At 45.6% G+C, this 22,911-nt stretch overlaps 1 protein-coding gene across 1 annotated transcript in view; it reads right to left on the reverse strand.

The window, feature by feature from the left end:
• slc12a2 (solute carrier family 12 member 2) overlaps positions 1 to 22,911 on the reverse strand; it is a 71,527-nt gene that overhangs the window by 7,965 nt on the left and 40,651 nt on the right. The window contains exons 5-23 of the mRNA XM_038970029.1: positions 22,213 to 22,352; positions 20,418 to 20,528; positions 20,051 to 20,159; positions 19,578 to 19,705; positions 19,305 to 19,389; positions 19,060 to 19,226; positions 18,296 to 18,403; positions 17,929 to 18,052; positions 17,608 to 17,709; positions 15,049 to 15,204; positions 13,608 to 13,707; positions 11,701 to 11,812; positions 9,200 to 9,340; positions 8,182 to 8,288; positions 6,957 to 7,036; positions 5,761 to 5,901; positions 3,055 to 3,102; positions 636 to 638; positions 306 to 422 (exon numbers count right to left, since the gene is read on the reverse strand). Coding sequence (XP_038825957.1) covers positions 306 to 422; positions 636 to 638; positions 3,055 to 3,102; positions 5,761 to 5,901; positions 6,957 to 7,036; positions 8,182 to 8,288; positions 9,200 to 9,340; positions 11,701 to 11,812; positions 13,608 to 13,707; positions 15,049 to 15,204; positions 17,608 to 17,709; positions 17,929 to 18,052; positions 18,296 to 18,403; positions 19,060 to 19,226; positions 19,305 to 19,389; positions 19,578 to 19,705; positions 20,051 to 20,159; positions 20,418 to 20,528; positions 22,213 to 22,352 — 2,079 coding nt within the window. The remainder of the gene's footprint in view (positions 1 to 305; positions 423 to 635; positions 639 to 3,054; positions 3,103 to 5,760; positions 5,902 to 6,956; positions 7,037 to 8,181; positions 8,289 to 9,199; positions 9,341 to 11,700; positions 11,813 to 13,607; positions 13,708 to 15,048; positions 15,205 to 17,607; positions 17,710 to 17,928; positions 18,053 to 18,295; positions 18,404 to 19,059; positions 19,227 to 19,304; positions 19,390 to 19,577; positions 19,706 to 20,050; positions 20,160 to 20,417; positions 20,529 to 22,212; positions 22,353 to 22,911) is intronic.

The following is a 22,911-nucleotide window of genomic DNA, read 5'->3' on the forward strand; positions in this document are numbered from 1 at the left end:
CCTTAGCATTACACACCTGATTGAAATCATCAAAAATGATGAGTTGATCATTTGGATCAGCTGTGTGGTGCTAGGGCAAAAATAAAAATGTGGACCCCTTTGGGTCCCCAGGACCAGGATTGAGAAACAATTGGTTAGACGGTTTCCACCATACTGCTATACAAATCATTATCTTTTAAAGGGGAGGGCAGGGAGTGTTTGTCAACTTAAAACTGGGGTATCAAAGCTGCTCTGTAACAGAAACACTAGGCAGTAAGTAATCATATAGCACCCCCTTGTGCTCTGGAGGACCAGACTTAACTCACCGCCGTCGTCAAAGAGCCACCACACGTCCACAGTGCCTTTGCCTTGTTTCCTTTTGAACAGCTGACTGGCGTCCAGTAGCCTCTGGTCGGCCACGTTCAACGTCTGGGGGCTTTTCTCTGTGGGGCCCAAAAACTGCCATGTCAGACACTAAGATCAAGACAGGACAGGAAGCTGTATGCTCACTTAGGGAGATGACTTCGGTAGGAATTCCTCTCTGTGTGTGACTCAGAATGGGCCCGCAATCATAAAGTCTCTAGGATCAGTTTTGTCTTTCAGATCATAATGAACCAGATTATACAGACAAGAGGGACCTGATCCTAGATCAGCACTGTCTCCTAGTTTATATATATTTTTTGCCCTGGTCCCAGATATGTTGTTTGTGTGATCTTGCCAACTCCTAAGGTCATTAGCAAGACTTGGGATCAGGATATGTGTGATAGAAATCAAAGGAAGTGGGATCTTATGTGTATTTTATCTAACAGTCACAGTACAATGGAAACCTTCTCTGAAATGGGCTCAGTGGAATGTAAACGGTGTGCAGTCAGTGAGTGTCTATTGTAACATTCCTTTCTCTGCTCTCTGTCTGTGTCTGTCTGGGACTTGGATAAGTAGACAGTAGTTATAAAACAGCTGTACCTGAAAAGCACATGACAAATACACACAGAGAGAAAGAAGAGGGGGGGTAGAGAGAATACAGAGAGGGGTAGCGAGAGAGAGAGTACAGAGAGGGGTAAAACAGAGAGAGGGGTAGAGAGAATATAGAGAGGGGTAGAGAGAATATAGAGAGGGGTAGAGAGAATAGAGAGGGGTAGAACAGAGAAAATAGAGAGAATATAGAGAGGGGTAGAGAGAATAGAGGGGTAGAGAGAATATAGAGAGGGGTAGAACAGAGAAAATAGAGAATATAGAGAGGGGTAGAGATAATATAGAGGGGTAGAGAGAATATAGAGAGGGGTAGAACAGAGAAAATAGAGAGAATATAGAGGGGTAGAGAGAATATAGAGAGGGGTAGAACAGAGAAAATAGAGAGAATATAGAGAGGGGTAGAGAGAATATAGAGGGGTAGAGAGAATATAGAGAGGGGTAGAGAGAATATAGAGAGGGGTAGAACAGAGAAAATAGAGAGAATATAGAGAGGGGTAGAGAGAGAATAGAGGGGTAGAATGAGGTAGAAAAAGGGGGAGAGGAGAAAAAAGCAGACAAACCCCAACAGCAACAGACATGCCTGCCAGAAAGGAAGGGAGAGAGACAGTGACAAAGTACTGAAGACAGTGTCATCTCCGCAGAAAGAGAAGAAACAGGCACTAAAGACCGACAGGAAGTCCAGCAAAGAAAGGATTTAGAGAAAATACAACGTCAGAGCAGACACACACGACGGCGCTTCAGGGACTGCGCTAGAGCTACAGGAAGCCGGAGTGAGTGGAAAGACAGGAGAAAATAAACATACAGGTTATTCCCAGAGCCAGGGCAGCTAGCCCTAACCCAGAGCCAGACAGCTAGCCCTAACCCAGAGCCAGGGCAGCTAGCCCTAACCCAGAGCCAGACAGCTAGCCCTAACCCAGAGCCAGACAGCTAGCCCTAACCCAGAGCCAGACAGCTAGCCCTAACCCAGAGCCAGACAGCTAGCCAGGCAGGAAAGACTAACCCTAGATGACAGAGGAAGACGGTAACAAAGGGTGACAGAGTTTGCGCATGAGTGTGAGAGCAATAGAAACAGAAAAGAAAACCAAACTCAACCAGGTTCCACGGTTCGAAAGCACATGACTGCGAGTGAGAGTAAGAGAAAGAGAATTACAATAAGGCAACATGACAGGAAGATAATGTGTGAGGGAAGGGAAAGGGGGATACAGTCAGTTGTACAACAATGCATTCAACTGAAATGTGTCTTCCACATTTAACCCAACCCCTCTGAATCAGAGTGTGGGTACGGGTGATGCAGGTACGTGTGCGTGCGAGCGGGTGTGTGCGAGCGGGTGCGTGCACGTGGGTACGTGTGGGTGCGTACGAGTGCATGCGGTGAGCGCGAGTGTGTATGTGTGCGCATGTACGTGTGCATGCGGTGAGCGCGAGTGAGTAGGTGTGCGTTGGTACGTGTGCTTGCGAGTGGGTGCGTGTGAGTGGGTGCGTGTGCGCGGGTACGTGTGAGTGGGTGCGTGTGCGCGGGTACGTGTGAGTCGGTGCGTGTGCGCGGGTACGTGTGAGTGGGTGCGTGGGTACGTGTGAGTGGGTGCGTGGGTACGTGTGAGTGGGTGCGTGTGCGCGGGTACGTGTGAGTGGGTGCGTGGGTACGTGTGAGTGGGTGCGTGGGTACGTGTGAGTGGGTGCGTGTGCGCGGGTACGTGTGCGCGGGTACGTGTGAGTGGGTACGTGTGAGTGGGTACGTGTGAGTGGGTACGTGTGAGTGGGTGCATGTGCGTGCGTGTGTACGTATGCGTGTATGTATTCGTGGGTACGTGTGGGTGCGTGTGAGCGGGTACGTGTGCGTGTGAGTGGGTGCGTGTGAGCGGGTACGTGTGAGTGGGTACGTGTGAGTGGGTGCGTGTGCGTGCGTGTGTACGTATGCGTGTATGTATTCGTGGGTACGTGTGGGTGCGTGTGAGCGGGTACGTGTGCGTGTGAGTGGGTGCGTGTGAGCGGGTACGTGGGTACGTGTGGGTGCGTGCAGTGAGTAGGTGTAAGAGCACATGTGAAAGCAATAGAAAGAGAGAAAAGGAAAGGTAAAGAAACTCAATAAGGTGGACTGCCTGCCTTTTCTCAACAGCGGCTTCGTTGCGGCTTTGCGTTCATCATCGTCACCTGGATCATGTAAAAACAAAAAAGATGGAGGGAGAGAGAAAATGAAAAAAAAACACAGAGAGAGAAATAGAGAATGGAAGGGTTAATGTTTTTGTTGCTGTCGCCATGATGGGAAACCCATCTACCCCACTACAATGAGGGGATTTTTCTGGGGGTGGGGAGTGGGTGTGTTGGGGGGGGGGGGGGGGGGGGGGGGCACTACGTCAGTTAATCCCTGCGCCAAACAAAATGGAATGGGCATCAGTGGTAACACCAACTGTTGGGGTCTCTCAGGGAAGGAACCCCGGCAATGGTTAGAAATCTGGTGTCAGAAATCTCCACTACTGGCTTAGTATTGGACGAGCACTTTTGAGAGTTTTAAGACAGTGGTTTAGATGTTTGACTCCTTTAAAAGCTACTGGAATAGTGTAAAGACAGATTAGTGTAACCAGTGTTTCTAGCCAGGACTCTTTAGTCTTTAGAGGGCAAAATCATTTTCTAGAGGGCAAAATCAGAAACACTGCTTTACAACAACTTAACAGTTTAAATAACATACTAAATAACTAGGTCTAAATCACTTAACAGTTTAAATAACATACTAAATAACTAGGTCTAAATCCCTTAATTCTGAAGAATTTGGGGGAGGTTCTCTGGTAGTGTCAAAAGTGTGAAAGTAATGTACGCAAGTAATCTGAGAAAAATAATTAAGCTTCCGGCATTAGAATTGCTTACTGCTAAGCCGATTATAGATGTGACATTAATCTTCAACTAGCTGTTTTCGTCACTAAAAGGTCACCATGTAGTACAAACATGTACCTTAGTTTAAGTAGTCAACCGGCATGCACACAAACACCCTCTCTCTCCATCAAACAAGTGCACACTGAAGTATTCACACACACACACACGTCAGGGTAACATTACAAAACCCACACAAACACACAGCTTCAGATGCTCTTCATTATTGACTGTGAGAGGGAATTGAGTGAATCGTGAGAAATGTCACTTCCTCTGTCACTGCACAGGATCAGGGACATGATCTTCCCTATGGGAGGAAATAGAATTAAACTGAAGTTCCCAGCCTGTCCATGCTGCACTGTGGGAACAGTTTCCCTGTTTGTTTGGTCATAGTTGAAGGAGGAAAACACACACATTTTAGTGAAGCAATGTGTGTGTGTATTTGGGTTTGTGTGTGTGCATATGCGTCTAAGTGCATGAGATGTTTGTGTGCATGTGTGTGCGTACACGTACGTATGTGTAAACAAACAAGGACAGACACACACACACTGTAGTGAAGCCATCTGTGGGCTGTGGACTAACAAACTGGGCCCAGTGGGAAGGCTGGGGGTCACGGGGTCAGAGGCCACTTCCTCTCTGAGTAGGGCGACTTACAGGGCCGCCCACTCAGTGTATCCTAGTGACTGGCTGGCGAGATATAAGGGAGGCCTTTGAGAGATCTAGAGGGGATAGGGAGTGTGGCGATAAGAATTCTGAAAGCAGTTTACATCCTGACCTCTTTCTCAAGCACGTTCACATTGTGATTTCACAAGAAACCTAGTTCACTTTGGCACAGTATCAGACCATCGAATGTCATCAAACGCCAAAGTTTCCATACATGCTGACGTGAAGTTATGGACAATTAGGTTGAGTAAGAGGGGTGAACCAACCTTACTGCTCCTGAAGAGCTAGTGTTTTCTTCCTGTCCAGCTCTCAGGACCTCCATTAGCTGAAGCAGGTATGTGCGCAAAACCACTGGTGTAGAATCTAAGTAAAAAGGCACTGGACGCGTGTTCCTGTTTATGTGGGATACTTTAGAATGACGCTTGTAATGGGAAATATGATGAATTACTTTCCTGTATTTGAGCCTATAATTATCTGCTGAGGCTCACTACCTTTGACCTGCTTAACTGCCAGTATCAAATGTCTGCCAACGTTGAGCCGAGGACACACTGACAATGTATCTGTGACACTGTGTGATTCTGTAGCAGCTGATGTTGTGACTTCTGTCGGTGCTGTGTGATTAATATCAGAGAAGACTCGTTAGACATTTTCTCTGCTTCTGATCTGGAGGCGTCTCCCTGTTGCAACTTGTAATAAACCGGATCGATTTATTTTTTTATTTTTTTTAAATACATTTTCTCCCATTTTCTCCCCAATTTTCGTGGTATCCAATCGCTAGTAATTACTATCTTGTCTCATCGCTACAACTCCCGTACGGGCTCGGGAGAGACGAAGGTCGAAAGCCATGCGTCCTCCGAAGCACAACCCAACCAAGCCGCACTGCTTCTTAACACAGCGCGCCTCCAACCCGGAAGCCAGCCGCACCAATGTGTCGGAGGAAACACCGTGTACCTGGCCCCCTTGGTTAGCACGCACTGCGCCCGGCCCGCCACAGGAGTCGCTGGAGCGCGATGAGACAAGGATATCCCTACCGGCCAAACCCTCCCTAACCCGGACGACGCTATGCCAATTGTGCGTCGCCCCACGGACCTCCCGGTCGCGGCCGGCTGCGACAGAGCCTGGGCGCGAACCCAGAGACTCTGGTGGCGCAGTTAGCACTGCGATGCAGTGCCCTAGACCACTGCGCCACCCGGGAGGCCCCCCCGGATCGATTTTTGATTGACATTATCAACAACTGCGCTCCTTTTGGTTCACCTGGAAATTCCCATTACAACTCCTGACCTTTCTGGATGGCTGGGCTGTTCTGGACGCTGGTGGCTTTGGACGAGGGCTTGGATGAGTCTCCGTCAGAGTCCTTCATGTCGATGGACACCACCACATCCTTCATCCCCGACGTTTTCTCCTGCGACGACAGCAGGTCATCTGCAAAACAACAAAGCTAAACTATTAGCCAACTAAAACTGACGTTACCAGAACATCCTGCAAACATGGTGAACAAATGACCTGCGATGCTAAACTATTAGCATAACGCGAACAGAACATCCTGTTAACATTGAAAATAAATGACCTGCAAAGTAGCCCGGGCTGAGTGGAAAACAACTTGAGCAAGACTCCATTTTGTGTCCACTAAACACAGAAGTGGCCAGTAACTGTTAAAATGTAGGTAATTATCTTGATGATGGGGTTATTTGATGGGTGAAAGGGAAACAGTGTGTAGGAAAATGGCCAGCGAGCCATTTGGACCAATTAAGGTGAATTTGGGTGGACTTTTGGCTGCGTAACAAGCCAAGTCAAGTGACTGGACTGAGGAAGATTAATTCAACTGAAAAGTACACAGTTAGGAACTGCTCGGTAATATGATACAGCCGCTTCCCACAAACAAGCAAGGACTTGGGCCTAACTTTTTCCTTTAATGCAATTATCTACATGTATTGACTAAGGTTTATTGGTGAAGGAATAGTGCTCGAGTAACACGCCTACTCTTCACCCAAGACATCATCTTCACAATATGTAGAAAAAAATGGGTTTCAAATCCAGGGGAAAGAAAAAGGTCAGGTGAAGATGAATAAGAAGGTTAACAGGGAGTGACTGCGTGGGACCCACATGATCTTCTACAATCTGCAGTTGGACTGTGTTTGGAAAGCAAATCTAATAAAACATCTCTTTGAGTTACTTGTTTAATTAAATCGCTCTCTCCAACTGGCGAGAGCCACATTGAGTTAAAGAATCACACCTCATTATTGGTTGCTCTCGATTCCCTGTGTAGTCGCAGAACATATTGACATGACGCAGCAAAGCACTGGTGCTAAATTCATTTTCTCAATAATAAAATAATGTTTTATGAGGAAACCAATATGAGACAAGCTGATGAGATTAGTCGTTTGGCAAGAGAGTGTTTTAGCGTGTGTGTGTGGGTGGGTGGGTAAGAGTATCATGTCGTTTGGTACAGAAGTGTTACTGTGTGTGTGTGAGTACACCTTGTTCTGAGATGTGGGACACGTCCAGACCCTCCTTCAGTCTGAGGACCACGGCACCGTACTGATAGTCAAAAGCATCACTGAAAGACAAACAGAAAGAAACACGCGCTGTTGGCATTTCACAGGAAGCCGCTTGACACAGAACTGGGCCCGGCTCTGTGTTTACGTGTATAACACACTACATTAAAACCTGTACTTTTCCACTTGGACAAAACACACTAACCAGGCTAACGCAAACAAACAAGCCAAGGACTCAGGCCACAATGAATGGCTTCAAAGGACAAAGCGAAATGCCTTACTGGTAGAGGTGGGAACTTCATGATGATGTGAAAACTGCCAGCCAGACTTCACCCAATTAATAATACTTTGATGTCTATAGGTGAAGCTAGCATAAATTGAAAACTAAAGAGCACATTCCTATAAGTATTAGCGTAGCTTTTAATATACTGTGGCTGAACCATCTCTAACATTCCAATCTAATACAAAAATTCCCACACTTTACACCAGGAACTGATTCAACCTAAATCCATTGGTTTTAATACCTACGTGACTCTGATTAAGTTGATAAAGGTTTTCAGAAGTCCAAACTGTGTGTGTTCGTGTATATATTGTAACGACCCTGGGTTTATAAGCGCGGAAATCGACTCTGCCGCTGGAGCATGCTTTTGCAGCACAGTCGATAGCGCGCCGGACCTCGGGCTAGAAGGTCGAGGGTTCGAGACCTGCTCCCTGCCTGTTTCATTACATTGGTGTCGGAAGTGATCGGACCTCGCATCCACGACAGTGCGTGTGCTTGGCCGGTGAGCGCGTTCCTGTAAGACGTAGAGTCGCAAGCTAGCGCGAGGGCGCGCTCTTTGAAAGGAGGGGGTAGTGTAACGACCCTGGGTTTATAAGCGCGGAAATCGACTCTGCCGCTTGAGCATGCTTTTGCGGCACAGTCGATAGCGCGCCGGACCTCGGGCTAGGAGGTCGAGGGTTCGAGACCTGCTCCCTGCTGTTTCATTACATTATATATATATATATATATATATATATATATATATATATATATATATATATATATATATATTCTACTCCATATAAGCTACTTTGGTTGCGTGTCAAAGCTTGTTATCTTCACAACCCATCACATGTTCATGTGCTTTAAAACAAATGACTTTTCTAATCAGGCATCTTTGTGGACAGCCTTTTGACAAGGTGGCTTGCGAGGCCCCCGCTGACTCACTGGATCATCTGGATGTAGGTCTCAACGTTCATCATGTCTCCGTCCTTCCAGTCGTTCTTGAAGCCAATCACCAGAGTGTTGGGCCTCAGACGACCTAGGCCAGCCGCCTTGAGAAAACACAGGTCAGAACATCCTAAAGAAACCACTAAATAAATCACGGTCAGGAGTTTAACCCCCCCCCCCCCCCCCCTCAAGTGACACAGCTGTCAAAGGCACTGCAATGTGTTAGAGGCGTCACTACAGAGCCTGGTTCGTTCCCAGGCGGTGTCACAACCGGCCGTGATCGGGAGTACCATTGGGCGGCGCACAATTCACCCAGCGTCGTCCGGGTTGGGGGGGGGTAGGCCGTCATTGTAACTAAGAATTTGTTGTTAACTGACTTGCCTAGTCAAATAAAGGTTCAATAAAACATAAATTTCACACGGTGCTGCATCTACCAAAAACCAGCTCACGCAATCGCTTTCAAGCATTAAAAAAAGGCTGTTTGGCAGGCAATCATATCAAAGAGCACCATCGGCATCAGGGTCAATTCAATCTCAATCCATCATTAATTCTAGTTTTCAGTGTCAAATGACAATTCCATGGAGTTGAAATGGAGTTCACTCCAATGCTCACTACCGTGGGTTTCAATATATTTTCATGCACTTTGACTGAATGTACTTGAACTTTAGGATAAATAACGACAACTTTGTATAAGGTCAAAGGCTTGTGTTTCAAGGGCAACTAGAGTAAGGTAGCAGGTGGCCTAGTGGTTAGAGCACTGGGCCAGTAACAAAGGTTGCCCGTTTGAATCCCCAAACCGACAAGGTGAAAAATCTGTCATTCTGCCCTTGAGCAAGGCCGTTAACCACCCGCGCCTCTGTTCCGGTTGGACCTCGTGTCACATTGATGATAAAAATACCTTTAATTCAAATAAGTTATTTTAGTTCTATCACAATTTATGTACTTAAAATTACTGCCCACTTAACTTCTATGGCTTGGTACACTGCCAATAATTGTAACGTTTGTCTGTTCTCACCTGTAGCAGATACTGGGTGCCCTCCCGAATGTCCTCAGCGAACACGGGTGTGTAGAATGCCTTGGTCTCGTTCTTCATCAGCCAGCGCTGGTAACGTGTCTGGTCATTGGACAGCTCTTTGAAGTTGGGCCTTCTGGAGCCCTGTGAACACAACACAAAGAAAATAGAGTCACGCTAAAGGCTAAGTGTAGTATTTAGTAACTCTTTAACAAAACAGAACCAGTTCCACCTTGCAGTCAAATCACAGCTGGATATATTTACGGTACTAATCGTTAGAAAAGGTTCTCAAGTTGTCCTGAAAAAATCCCTAATTCAAACAACCACTCTTAAAAAGGCCTATCCATGGAGTCTTGCTTATATCTAAAAAGAGGGCCTTCAGCGTAAGAAGCAGCCCTAAGCCAGAAAAGGTACCGCCATTATGAGTGAATGTTTTCACTGTTGGCTTGTGTCGTTGTACTTGCTCTTTTTTTGCAATAGAGAGAGTGAGGGTGTGTGTGAGAGAGAGTAAGCAAGACAAAGAGAGGGCACTATATTCCGCAGTACACCCAGTGGACTTGGAGGGATATTCCGCTCATGGAGAGGCACGCCACATTCTTTCCAACCGCTAAGCTAAAAACCACTCCTCGCTCAAATTTTTTTTTTAATGCCCCTCTAAAATCACCATTTAATCAACACCCATCTGTTTTTGTGACTACCTGGACCTACCACTTGGTTTTGAAGTATTGAAACCAAACCATATGATTTGAATGAAAAGTATTTTAATAAACATGAAAAGGTGAATGTCATATTAAACTGCATATAAACAATGTAAATAGGTCAGGAGCCAGACAGGGAGCATAAGGAAGGAAAATGAATGATTTAGGCTCTATCATTTCAAGGCTATAGCCTACAAAGAAATACATTGTGAAGCATTTTCGAGTGCGACACTAGGCTGATAGGGACATAAAGCACTCAGCATTTAAACAACATTTCGTTGTATTAAATCATTAGTTTATAAATTGCGCATATAGGCTGTGACTTACTTAGAATTAAATACAAATTAATCTAAAAATGCCTTATTAGGCTTGGTCTGAATATATTTTTAGAAACACCAGTTTGGCCAGAGTCTGTGGCTTCAGGCTCGTGCCTGGAGAGCAGGCCGGCAGCAGAGAATATCCTCTCCCCTGCTTACCGAGCAGGCCGGCAGCAGAGAATATCCCCTCCCCTGCTTGCAGAGCAGGCCGGCAGCAGAGAATATCCCCTCCCCTGCTTGCAGAGCAGGCCGGCAGCAGAGAATATCCCCTCCCCTGCTTGCAGAGCAGGCCGGCAGCAGAGAATATCCCCTCCCCTGCTTGCAGAGCAGGCCGGCAGCAGAGAATATCCCCTCCCCTGCTTGCAGAGCAGGCCGGCAGCAGAGAATATCCCCTCCCCTGCTTGCAGAGCAGGCCGGCAGCAGAGAATATCCCCTCCCCTGCTTGCAGAGCAGGCCGGCAGCAGAGAATATCCCCTCCCCTGCTTGCAGAGCAGGCCGGCAGCAGAGAATATCCTCTCCCCTGCTTGCAGAGCAGGCCGGCAGCAGAGAATATCCCCTCCCCTGCTTGCAGAAGCTACCCACCTTGTTCCTCTCTGTTAGCATGTGCACCTAGTACACCATCATGCTTTCAGGATACGGGTCTTTTCAGATTCTACAATGATTCCTTAGTTGTGGACACCACATCACCACACTCCCTCTCTTGCTCTTGGTCCTCCTCATCTTTGTAAGACACCTTGATTTTTGCACCTGTGTTTCTTTATGAAAATATTTTGCAAACTCCATGACAGTAGCTAAAGTAGCACAAGTAAACTACAAATGCATGCTGGTCCAGGCATGCTCTGAGCTCGTGAAGTGGGCGCTACTGGAGAGAAGTTGGAGTGGCCAATAAGGCCGACGCTCCAGCCTCTGGGAATCTCGCTCCAGTCAAATTTGGCACGCTCCACTCACACTCTGGTGGAGGCAAATTGATTAAGGCCAGAGACTTTTCGCTGCTATTGACAGTAGAGTGTCAGTAAAGTGCCTTTTCACATTGTGGGCACAGCGGAGGGACGATTACATCAGCCTAGTCGTCACACCGTCTTATTGGACAGGTCATTTTATTGCCCCCAGGTGAGGGATTTAGATTTAAAAAGTAGCTAAAAGTCGTAAATACAAAACAACTAAAATGGGAGCAATGACTCACTCAACAGGAAATGTGGATTTTAAAAGTAAACAGGGGACTAATAAGAGCAACACAGGAGTCCAGAACAACACAGGAGCCACTGTGTTCGGTTTCCTGTAAATCGGTTCTAATGGTCTTCATGGGAGTTAATACAGCACTTAGTCACCTGCAGTCAACAAGAAGTAATTATGACATTGTTCATCTATGGCTCAATGGACCTTATGAGACAAGTGAAAAACTATGAAATGGAGCCCACACTGTGCCATGGTACGGTTATGGGATGGAGCCAAAATGGCCTCCGGTTGGGCGACGTCTCTGGTTACTCACCGTGCGAACATGGCCGCAGATCATCAGGCCCACATTCTTGGTGAAAGCGTGGACCAGGTGGAGCAGAGCCGGACGGGAGTTGGGGTAGCCCGTCATCACCAAGCACTGAGGTCTGTTATACAACAAGATCAAAACGGAGTTAGCATTTAGCTAACATCCATGCTAACAGTAAGTGGCGCACAAATTAACACAAAGACCTAACCCAGGAGTGGTAAATCGTCCTTCCAGGGAGCAACTGGCTTTTGGTTCCAAGCCTCTGCTCCAGAACTGATTCTACAAGTTTTGAGGAGCAGCGGATCAGGCGTACTAGAGCAGCGCCGAGACAAAAGCATGCACCCAGTAGCTGTCTAGGTGGGTTGACCAACAGCCACCGCTGGCTTAACCATTTTGACTTTTTTTTCATTGCTAGGTCACATGCACACAGTACTTAATGCGTCATCTCACACCGTGTCTTCTCATGACCTTGAGAGAAGACGTGGTCATATCCTCGATGAGGATTGAAAACAGACCGAGAGCTCCAGAGTAGCACACATAAAAGCAAATATGTTAAGCACATGGGATTAGGGGAGCCAGGAAGGGGGGAGAAAAGGCCAGGAGTAACATGTTTGAATTCTGACGACAATGTCAGACGCTCCCCAATCCCTCGCCAGCCGGCTAATTGCCATTGGAACGCTTCCAGGGCAAACGGCGCAGTCCGAAAAGCATCTGTAGCGCCTCGTACAGTCCATGCGATAGCAATTGAACAATAAAGCGCAAGGTTGTTGTGTTGTGGCTCGGACAACGTCGACAACGGTTTCATCGTTTTCTTAAAATTCATCTGGTTTAGCTCTACTGAAGCACTTTTCCTATATCAGTTTCTGAACGAGACCCACTGGGTATGCTTGATTAAACTCCAGGTAAGTTTAATCAAGCATCACTAAAATGATAGTACTAAAGCATCACATATCTAGTTAGTCAGATAAAAAGGCCACTGCACAGTAGACCACAGTTGAGAAACGCAGTTCTATACCGATACTCTAATCCCCATGCTCTCTACCGTGGCTAGATAATGACCGATGCTAGGTTTCAGAGAATAGATGGTCTAGTCTAGCTCCTTTGTCCTGAAAATAGATGGTTTAGTTTAGCTCCTTTGTCCTGAGGCGAGGGAGTGCGAAGGATGCCAATCATATGCCATTGTTGTCCCAGGTGTGCAGTTACACAACCCTCTCCAGGGGGGTGTGTCGTGCCGAGACCAAGAGAGGGCTCTGGCTGCAGCCTGACTCGACAAACAGCAGTTTCCTCCCCCGCTACCCCGCCTGCAGCCTGAGCCTACTGCAGCCTGATCTATAAGTCACAGTGAGCATGCGTTAGGGACGACTCGCCGAGCAGCATCGAACGGTAATTAAGTGAAGGAGTCGTCGTTAATCAAATTTGCCAATCAGATACTTTTAGAACTAAGAGGGCAACAGCCTTTATGACAATGTGAATGATAGAGATTTCCTGAATACGATACATTTTACCCAGTAAATATTTAAAAAGTAACAGAATGAAACTTAAACACCGGAACGGACGCCGGTGGTGAAAATGAGGCGGTTTAGTGACTAAAGAATCTAGCCTTTCGGGCTCACGAGTGAAGCAGCGGTCTAAGGCACTGGATCTCAGTACAACAGGTGTCACTGCAGTCCCTGGTTCGAATCCAGGCTGTATCACATCAGGCCGTGATTGGGAGTCCCATATGGCGGCGCACAATTGGCCCAGCGTTGTCCATGTTTGGCCGGGTTAGGACATCATTGTAAATAAGAATTTGTTCTTAACTGACTTGCCTAGTTAAATAAATACGGGCGAGCGCATTTTGAAGACGAGACATACCTTTCCTTTGGTCTAAGAAGTGAAAGCGTGTGTATATGGGAATGGGTTCTGTACAGTACCTGAAGTTCTTGATGTGGTCCTCAACACTGCTGAGATGCAGACTGTGGGTCAGGGCTTGATGGTATGTCAGAGCCTGAGTGGAAGAGCCCCAGTTCACATCTGGAAGACAGGACAAACAGTCACATTCTGGAGTCAGGACCCTGTATGGGTGGCCATTAAGACGGTCAGGCCACTGGGGCAACTTCCATGCAGTGTGGGACTCAGTAGGGATGCTGTGTACGTGTGTGTGTGTGTGTGTGTGTGTGTGTAGAGCTGTGACTCACCGTGTGAGTGTGTGTGTAAATCTGTGATGGAGAGCATTTGTGTATTAGAGATGCATGTCAAACTGAGTGTGTGAAGCCATGTGTGTATTTGTGGGTTCATACAAAGCCTCTCTGTAGATGTCTATATTGGTGTCTGGTGCTCTGCTGGGGTTTCTAGCGCAGGTCAGGTGTGTTTACCCAGAGGTCCCATATGGGGCCTTCCTATCATCTGGGGACCCAGATAGCCATCTGACCCCTTTGGGGACCTCCACAGCCAGGCCAGAGAGGCTGAGCACCAACACAGGCGAGGGCATGTAGCAGCATGTAGCTGGTCCCCCACATGCTGCACCCTCCCAGCTCTAGACATTTCAAAAAGGCCCCCATTTAATGTCACACTGCCTTGCGTGGGCGGGTAGCTTAACAGAACGAGCCAGCCCTTTGGCAAATCACCATAGAAACACCGGAGGGAAAGTCTCTTCATGTACTAGATAACGTCATAGAAGGAACAAAAAGTTGTTCAGAAATCCATATGCTAATTAACAGAAAATCTAAGTTTCCCACGAAAATGTTATTTTCTAACCTGCAAATGGAGCCACAAGCCACTCTTAATGCAATATCATATTGTGAATAGCCAGCTCATTCCGGTTGAATTCAGACAGTTTCCACAACCCTGCGTTTTGCTATAAATACATTTAAACCGTGTTGGCCTGGGCTGCACTGCAGCAGAGGGTGCATAACAAACACCTCATTGTGATGCAAATGCTTACCACTTCACCAAAATACACATGTGCATCAGCAATAAAATAACTTGAAATATCAATACTGAGACCTGATTCACATTCTGTGTTCAAAGCATCTTTGGGCATCAAGGGACTGACTTCCAGTGCACTGTGCTAATGTGGCTTCATCAGAGGATGACATTTCAGTGGAATCAAAAGAACTAGGCAATTATTTACGTTAAGTGGTGAAAGTGTAATTTACATCGATTGACCTTCAATAGGACCTCTTTCGGGAAATGTTTTTTGTAGGCTAATTCATGAAAGATTCTGCTATAATTTGTAAAGTAAAATAACCGATAATCCACGTCAACGATAATCCACATCAAGTTTCACAATGAGCACCTATCTTGGCAAAATAACACTAGTCGATGTTGAGGCAATCCAAGATGGCCGACTTGGCCTGTTGACGAGTCACTCACCGGGCTTCTTGTAGCTCACGTAGATGTAGAGGCCCATGACAATGACGTTGGTCATCAAGGCTGCCCACCAGTTGATGACGAACATGACCACGCAGCACAGCACGGCTCCAGCCAGGGACACCCACATGTTGTAGTACTTGAAGCTGGGGCGCCATCCTAGGGTTCAGCGAAACGTTAGGTGAACTTCCTTAGAAGGACCCTGATAAAATGCACTTGAGGGGTCAGCCATACCAAGGGGTGACAGCATAGGACATTTGTCCTTGTAAAAGACAGAGGGGCTGTTATGGGAATTATATAACCAAATTTAAGGAAGAAAATGTGAACTTGAAAAGAGGTAGAATCCAAAAGGTTCGATCAAATCTGCCCCTCATGTCTATGAAGAACCAGTGACTCTATGGCGAGCCGCTTACCATAGCTGAAAGCTCTTGTCGTAAAGCACATTTACGACTTGCATTACGTCTTCACATACATGGTTTTAGTGAAATTACTGAATCATTAAAAAAACAAAACAATGGGAGGCGGCTTAATATGGCAATGTCACTGAATGAATAAGAGCATGGATATGCACTTGGATTAAAAATGGAGTTAAAATTCAGAGTTAGCAACCAGTTAAAACATTGTAAGAGAATGTTACATCCACGGCTACTGGAAACCCGTTTATTGGGTACTAAAGACACTAGACCAGTGGGAGTTTAGTAAACTGGAACAATGGGGCACAGTTTGACTGTGTGCACGGTTACACAATGACAAGAACTACAAAAATACACACGACCTAAAGGGTACATTGTTTGTGACGTCATTCTTTGCCACATGACTGTTTTTACATGCAGTCATGGGAGAGAGACAATGGGCTAGAGCCAGAATAGAAGGCGTTAGACATTGCCAGGTTGAGAGTTTCTAGAGGTGAGAAGCCAAGTGTCTATTTCCTTGCCTTTGGTGAGTCATGTACCCTTTAAGTCTGTGTAATTGAATGGTCTGTGCGGACAATGTCAGAATTAGATATCAACTCTACCTTCTGTTCTCCTAGGGTTTTTTGGTATTAAGGGAAAAACAAACGTCACTTTATACAACGATTGCTGAACGATACAACAGGTTAAAAATATCACATTGAAAATGGTTCATCTGTTTCTTCCATCATGACTAAAGCATAAGTGATTTCAACTAGGCATAAAAAAAAAAGTAAATCTAAGCAGAGATCTTGATTTCTTGACACCGTTAGACTGACAGTTGAAACTGAGTGGACAGCGTCCATCTTTGATCAACCGAGTGATAATTAATGACACTGTCCCATTATGCCCAAGCTAGCTTCAGTACTAAACCCCATCCTCTGGAGGTTTGACCTCGACACAAATCAGTCAGACAAGGGTCAAATCCAAAATAGAGAATGTGTTACATTGAATAATACAGAGCAGCACGCTGCTTTTCAGCAGTATTGTTTTCAGCCAAGTACAGTATCAATTGCATAATATTGAGTGTGTATTATGAGTCATTGAGACATTCCCATTCATTCCAAACTACTTTCCTAAGATAAAGATGGCAGTAGCCGTTATTTAAGAAAACAACTCGCCGGATATGTTCAGATAGCTTAAGTAATGACATGCCTGAGTGATTTGGGAATGGCAAAGATAGATAAGAGTCTATGCAACACATTTCACTGGTGCCATGCATATTAAACAAGTCTTATTCACTGAGAATCAGAGTTAGGACTGCCCCATCTCCCTCCACAATGTCAAAAGAGTCTGCCTTCAAGATGATTTGTCAGTCCCTATACAGGCTGTCATAGAATGGCTGTGCCTAGCTTCTAGGAAGACCGTCCATGGAGTGCTGTGTAAGTGTAAACAAATGTTATTTGTAATTATATAGTTGACATCAGTTTAAAAGGTATTCCTGGATGAGCCATTAAAAGTGAACCTAAAAAAGAAAAACACTCCACTGGGTATGATGTCTTCTCCATGTGGCTAGCCTCTATAGTAAATGGAATGACAACTTGTGAGCCACCATTGCATAACTGCATTGAAGTGGTTTAAAGGGATGACTATTGTATGCCTTGTACTGGAAGTAATTAGTGTGGAAGTCCTATCATTTCCTATTAAATCAAGTATTTAAGCCAAAAGGACCTGTGACCAATGACTTAAGTTAAGACTCATGACTTTACTCTTAAAGAGGAAATCCGCAGTTGAAACGTTTAAAGCGTTCTTCCCACCCGTTTCGGTAAAAAGCTAAAGGATTTAACAACTGCAGATTGCCCCTTTAACTAGCAAATCTAGGAGGTTTCTTCAGCAAAGTACCATATTTGTATTTGTGGCTATAGTCAGGACCTTTGTGGCAGTTTTTTTGTTGTATTAAACTTCCGGTCTTTCTGCATATATAACTTTTCCTCAGGAAATGAGGCCTTACCTGGCGAGTGGGCCAGAGAGGCCTTACCTGGCGAGTGGGCCAGAGAGGCCTTACCTGGCGAGTGGGCCAGAGAGGCCTTACTTGGCGAGTGGGCCAGAGAGGCCGTACCTGGCGAGTGGGCCAGAGAGGCCTTACCTGGCGAGTGGGCCAGAGAGGCCTTACCTGGCGAGTTGGCCAGAGAGGCGTGGAACACAGAGAAGTTGATGAGAGCATAGGAGGCCAGGAAGAAGTTGGAGATGATGGGAGCGATAATGTTCAACTTGGCTAAAATGAAACAAAAACATGACTATTTAGATTAGCATTTTGTATATGTTCATTGGCAACTGTCCATAGACATTCAATAGTGCTCTTTAGGTAATTGGCAGTCCCAAACAGGACAGAACTATACTACGGAATGTCACATTCCTGACACCCTACAGAATTTCGTATTGTGAATAACAGTGTTGTCATTCGATGCAGAAACCTGGATAGCGTACTACGTACCAATAAGGATGAAGGCTAGAGCGATGCAAAACGTGAGGATGTAGCCGCGGAGGGGCTCGTTGTTCTTGCCGTAGCCCTTGGCAAACATCTCCAGGCCAGGGTAGATGTTGTCTTTGCATAAAGCCTGGAGGAGAAGGAACAAAATCATTGGAATTGGACACTGCTATACTAATCTGCGGATAGGACACTACATGACGAAGGAACATTGGGATACGAGATCACAATCTTGCCTTTTATCTGCGTCTATGGGACAGTAACTAACATGACAATGTTAGTATTTCATACAGTATGGATAGTATAAGCATAAACTGACTAGCAGGGACAGAGGAGGGAAGTGGTATCTGGGGAGGGTAGTCTAGGGACTTACCTGGAATACTTTGGGGGCGCTGACCAGAGAGGCCAGGGCAGAGGACAGAGTGGCGGAGAAGATCCCTGCGGTGATGATGGGTCCGAAACCAGACACGATGCTCATGACCTGAGGAAAAAGCATGTGAAAGGTTAAATGGCAGAGTTCATACGTTTCTTCAACAACTTATGTCCCACCCGGAATGAAGAGGACCAAGTATGCTTTTTCAAGTTCCCCTCACTACTGTTGGATTCTGGGACAAACTTGGAACATGGCTATCCTAGAGACATGATACATCAGAAGTAAAACTATAGTATCTGAGGGGTGATAGAGACTGGTTTTTACATCAGAAGTTAATGGTTATCTGTAAGAGCCAGATGGCTTTGGAATGTGCTGAGTAGACGGGAGGAAGTCACAGGATTGCTATAGGGGATACGGGTGGAGGTAGGCATCAAGGGGGTTGAGGTCAGGTCAGATCCCCTTAAGGGAGAAGGAATGGTCTATTACCCCATCACTTCGTCTTCCTGTCGAACCATAAAAGATGTAAGGATTGGAGAGAAGGAGGAGTGCCTAAATTGGAGTATATATACACTTGTTGTGGTGGAAACATGTTTTGTCTGAATGCAGCTGTATTGACCCTCTGGGAAGAATTTTACTTGGTTAAGCTTCCACAGTGTCCTTAGAGTTTTCTTACTCTGAGAATGAGAACCTAACACTACTCAACTGTGATATTGCTACAAAATGGCTTCCGTTCTAGGTGGGAAACGGCACACAATCAGACATACCTGGAAGTCGTTCTGGAGTCCATATCTGCAGTTGTACAGGCCGTCGCCACTCTTGCAGGAGGAGAAGTCGTAGCCGAACTTGCAGGCGGCGTCGGTGCAGTTGGCCATGATCTGGGCGCTGTGAGTGTCATTGTCGTTTCCTGTTGCGTCTCTCACGATGCATGAACCTTTAATGAAAAATACAAAATGTCAAACCTTGTCTCTGTTATATTTATTTGGTCTTGTTAGGGGCGAATACTACATACCAGTAGAAATTGCAACACCCAGGTAGACAATACCGGTGATAAGAATGGCCAAGAGTGTTCCTCTTGGAATGGCCAGTTGTGGGTCCTGTGAATATAAATAAATGTTTAGTCTCCAACATTGATTTCATATCAAGTCCCACACACACACACACACACACACACACAGTAGGCTTTTAAATTAAGACAATATAGGAGTGCCATTGATTGTATTCATTGTGGTTAGTCTTTTGCTTGTTTGTGATTTTGTTTTAAACAATGACCTGGGGTTCTTACAGAAAGGTCTCCTGAGATGTTGGCACCGGCCAGAATGCCAGTGGCTGCAGGGAAGAATATGGCAAAGACTGAGAAAAACGATTCTGTGCCCCGGAAGTCCGGACCCATGTTCTCCATCATAATCCCACCTTAGAGCAAGGAGGGGGGAGAGGGGGGGTTAAGCAAAACTGAGAAAATGCTGACAAAGCAAGCAGTGTGTATGTTAGGACAGTCAGACTCGATCTCAGGGCTGGGAATCAGGTCGCAAAGTTAATTTCAAATAATCCAGTTCGTTTGGTTTTGTGATTTCAGCAAAAACATCTCTGGCACAATTTTAGCCCGTGCTCATACAGAGCTCATGACATCAGAATTATTATAGGTCCACAATCCAACCGCCGCTAATGTGTCAATCTAATTGTCTTTGACAGTCTTCAATTTTGTTTGACAGTCATGTCAGTTTGTGTTATGTAAAGGGAGAACCAAAGGCATCGTACTGTCGTAGCCGAAGAAGCCCTGCGACTCCTTGGACTGGAGGGGGATGAAGGAGCCAATGAAGTAGTTAAAGATGGCCGTGATCAGAACGATCAGCAGGAAAATCTGAGCCTGTGGACAGAATGAACATATGGACAGGTTAGCTCGACTTTCACCACACCTCCCAACTACAACTAGCACTAGTCACATGCATTAAATCTAGCCAACTACACAGCGCACATCAATGTCTGCATTCACTCAGTCTGGAAGGAATTCTGCTTACTTGAGGCTCGACATCAGAGACAAGTTGCAGTTCAATATCACCTTAAGTTCTAGATAGTCATAGTTTGAGAGCTCTATTCAATCAAACATAGTTGTATGTTATCTTACCTTGGCCTCCCATTCCATTCCTGCCACGGAGATACCCAGGAGAAGGATGACTGTGATGGTTCCGACGATTCGGATGTCATTGATTTCATCAGTCATGATGCAATCCACGCTCTGTGAGAAATTACAGGAGAATATCAACTTCACTGCTAAAGTTATTTTCAACAGCTTTACAATTTAATACTTAACTCACAAAATAGAATGTACAATGCAACATACAGTAATGCCAAGAGTGTGCAAAGCTGTCATCATCGGATGGGGCCACAGTGTCTCCTGACCCCTCCTGTCTCAGCCTCCAGTATTTATGCTGGAGTAGTTTGTCTCGGGGGGCTAGGGTCAGTTTGTTATATCTGGAGTACTTCTCCTGTCTTATCCGGTGTCCTGTGTGAATTTAAGTATGCTCTCTCTAATTCTCTTTCTCTCTCTCTCTCTCTCTCGGAGGACCTGAGCCCTAGGACCATGCCTCAGGACTACCTGGCATGATGACTCCTTGCTGTCCCCAGTCCACCTGGCCGTGCTGCTGCTCCAGTTTCAACTGTTCTGCCTGCGGCTATGAAACCCTGACCTGTTCACCTGACGTGCTACCTGTTCCAGACCTGCTGTTTTCAACTCTCTAGAGACAACAGGAGCGGTAGAGATACTCTTAATGATCGGCTATGAAAAGCGAACTGACATTTACTCCTGAGGTGCTGACTTGCTGCACCCTCGACAACTACTGTGATTATTATTATTTGACCATGCTGGTCATTTATGAACATTTGAACATCTTGGCCATGTTCTGTTATAATCTCCACCTGGCACAGCCAGAAGAGGACTGGCCACCCCTCATAGCCTGGTTCCTCTCTAGGTTTCTTCCTAGGTTTTGGCCTTTCTATGGAGTTTTTCCTAGCCACCGTGTTTCTACACCTGCATTGCTTGCTGTTTGGGGTTTTAGGGTGGGTTTCTGTACAGCACTTTGAGATATCAGCTGATGTAAGAAGGGCTATATAAATACATTTGATTTGATTTGATCAAGGCAAAGGGTGGCTAGTTTGAAGAATCTCAAATATATTTAGATTTGTTTTACACTTTTTTGGTTACTACATGATTCCATATGTGTTACTTCATAGTTTTGATGTCTTCACTATTATTCCACAACGTAGAAAATAGTAAAAATAAAGAAAAACCCTTGAATAAGTAGTTGTCCAAACTTTTGACTGGTACTGTACATTAAGCAACCACTTTTAGAAAGGCCCAAAACATCAGACCTCATTTTATTACAGAGCACTACTAAAACACAAAACAAATTGAAGTCTGATGAACAGAGGACATTAACCTCGAATACATTTCATGCTGCTTAGAACTGACGCCAATGGCATGCTTCAATCAGCAAAGCGCAAAACAACTACCCTTGTCTGTGACTAAGGAGTGACCAATAGGCCACGATTGTACCGCGCCAATCCTTGGTTAAAATACTTGAAAGACCTCGGAAGGAGAAGAGTCATTATGAATTTTGCATGAGCCATCCTTTAAAAATAACGTGGGTTTTCAGTCCTCCTTGCAAACAACCCAAGAATAAAACATTGAACAACATCATGAGAACCAAAGCCCAATTAGATTAGGCTTATTGCAGATGTTGAAACAATGTTCCAAACGGTAGGCTCGGTCAACATGGACTAAATGAATCAGCAAAACCTTCTGAGTAAAAACCAAAGATGTACCCAGAAAAAGCAATTAAAAAATGCCTAAAAGAAAGTATTGAAAGAGTGATAGAAACGTAACCGTCGATGACGACATGGGGAAAGATTCAGTGACTTACCGCAAGGAGCTCCACGACGGTTTCGGCAAAGCCCACCACGTACATGGCGACGGCCACAGCGTTGGCAAAGGCGAAGATCAAACCGATGGAGCCGCCAAACTCTGGGCCCAAACTTCTTGATATCAAATAGTACGCCCCTCCTGACAGACAGACAGATGGACAGACAGTTGGCCAGATGGACATGGCATTTAAAACTGGGTTTCATTTAATGTCTCTCATAAAAAGGTTCAACACAAATCGTTTAATCAAATAACTGTCATATGTAGGCTAGCCTATTGCATTCTCCTACATCAGTCAAACCGTCGCTGGAGTGCAGCACACTCCTCTCAACGACACGCTTAAACCAACATATCAGCTCAAATGAGAGTGGAGATGGTAGAGTAGCTCCAAGATGGGAGACAAAATTAATTGACACATTTAGCTGCCCGATGAGTTCGTAGTGCGACAGGCTGAGTAGTGTTCCTCGTTGAGCTCTCTTTATGCCATGTCTCTGCTGACAGCTTTGGAGAGCACTTCAGGTGCTCCTACATACACAAGTGGGGGACAAGACAAAGGCAGGAACCAAAACGACTCATCTCTGAGGGCATGAGTAGGTAGAGAAATTAATGTGGGATCATTCTTGATTTTTTTGCTGGCTCTCTTCGTTCCACTTAAATCAAGTACACTCAAGCATCAAAGTCAAATTGCAAAACCATTTTC

The sequence above is a fragment of the Salvelinus namaycush genome, chromosome 31 (assembly GCF_016432855.1).
Source record: "Salvelinus namaycush isolate Seneca chromosome 31, SaNama_1.0, whole genome shotgun sequence".
Taxonomy (NCBI): domain Eukaryota; kingdom Metazoa; phylum Chordata; class Actinopteri; order Salmoniformes; family Salmonidae; genus Salvelinus; species Salvelinus namaycush.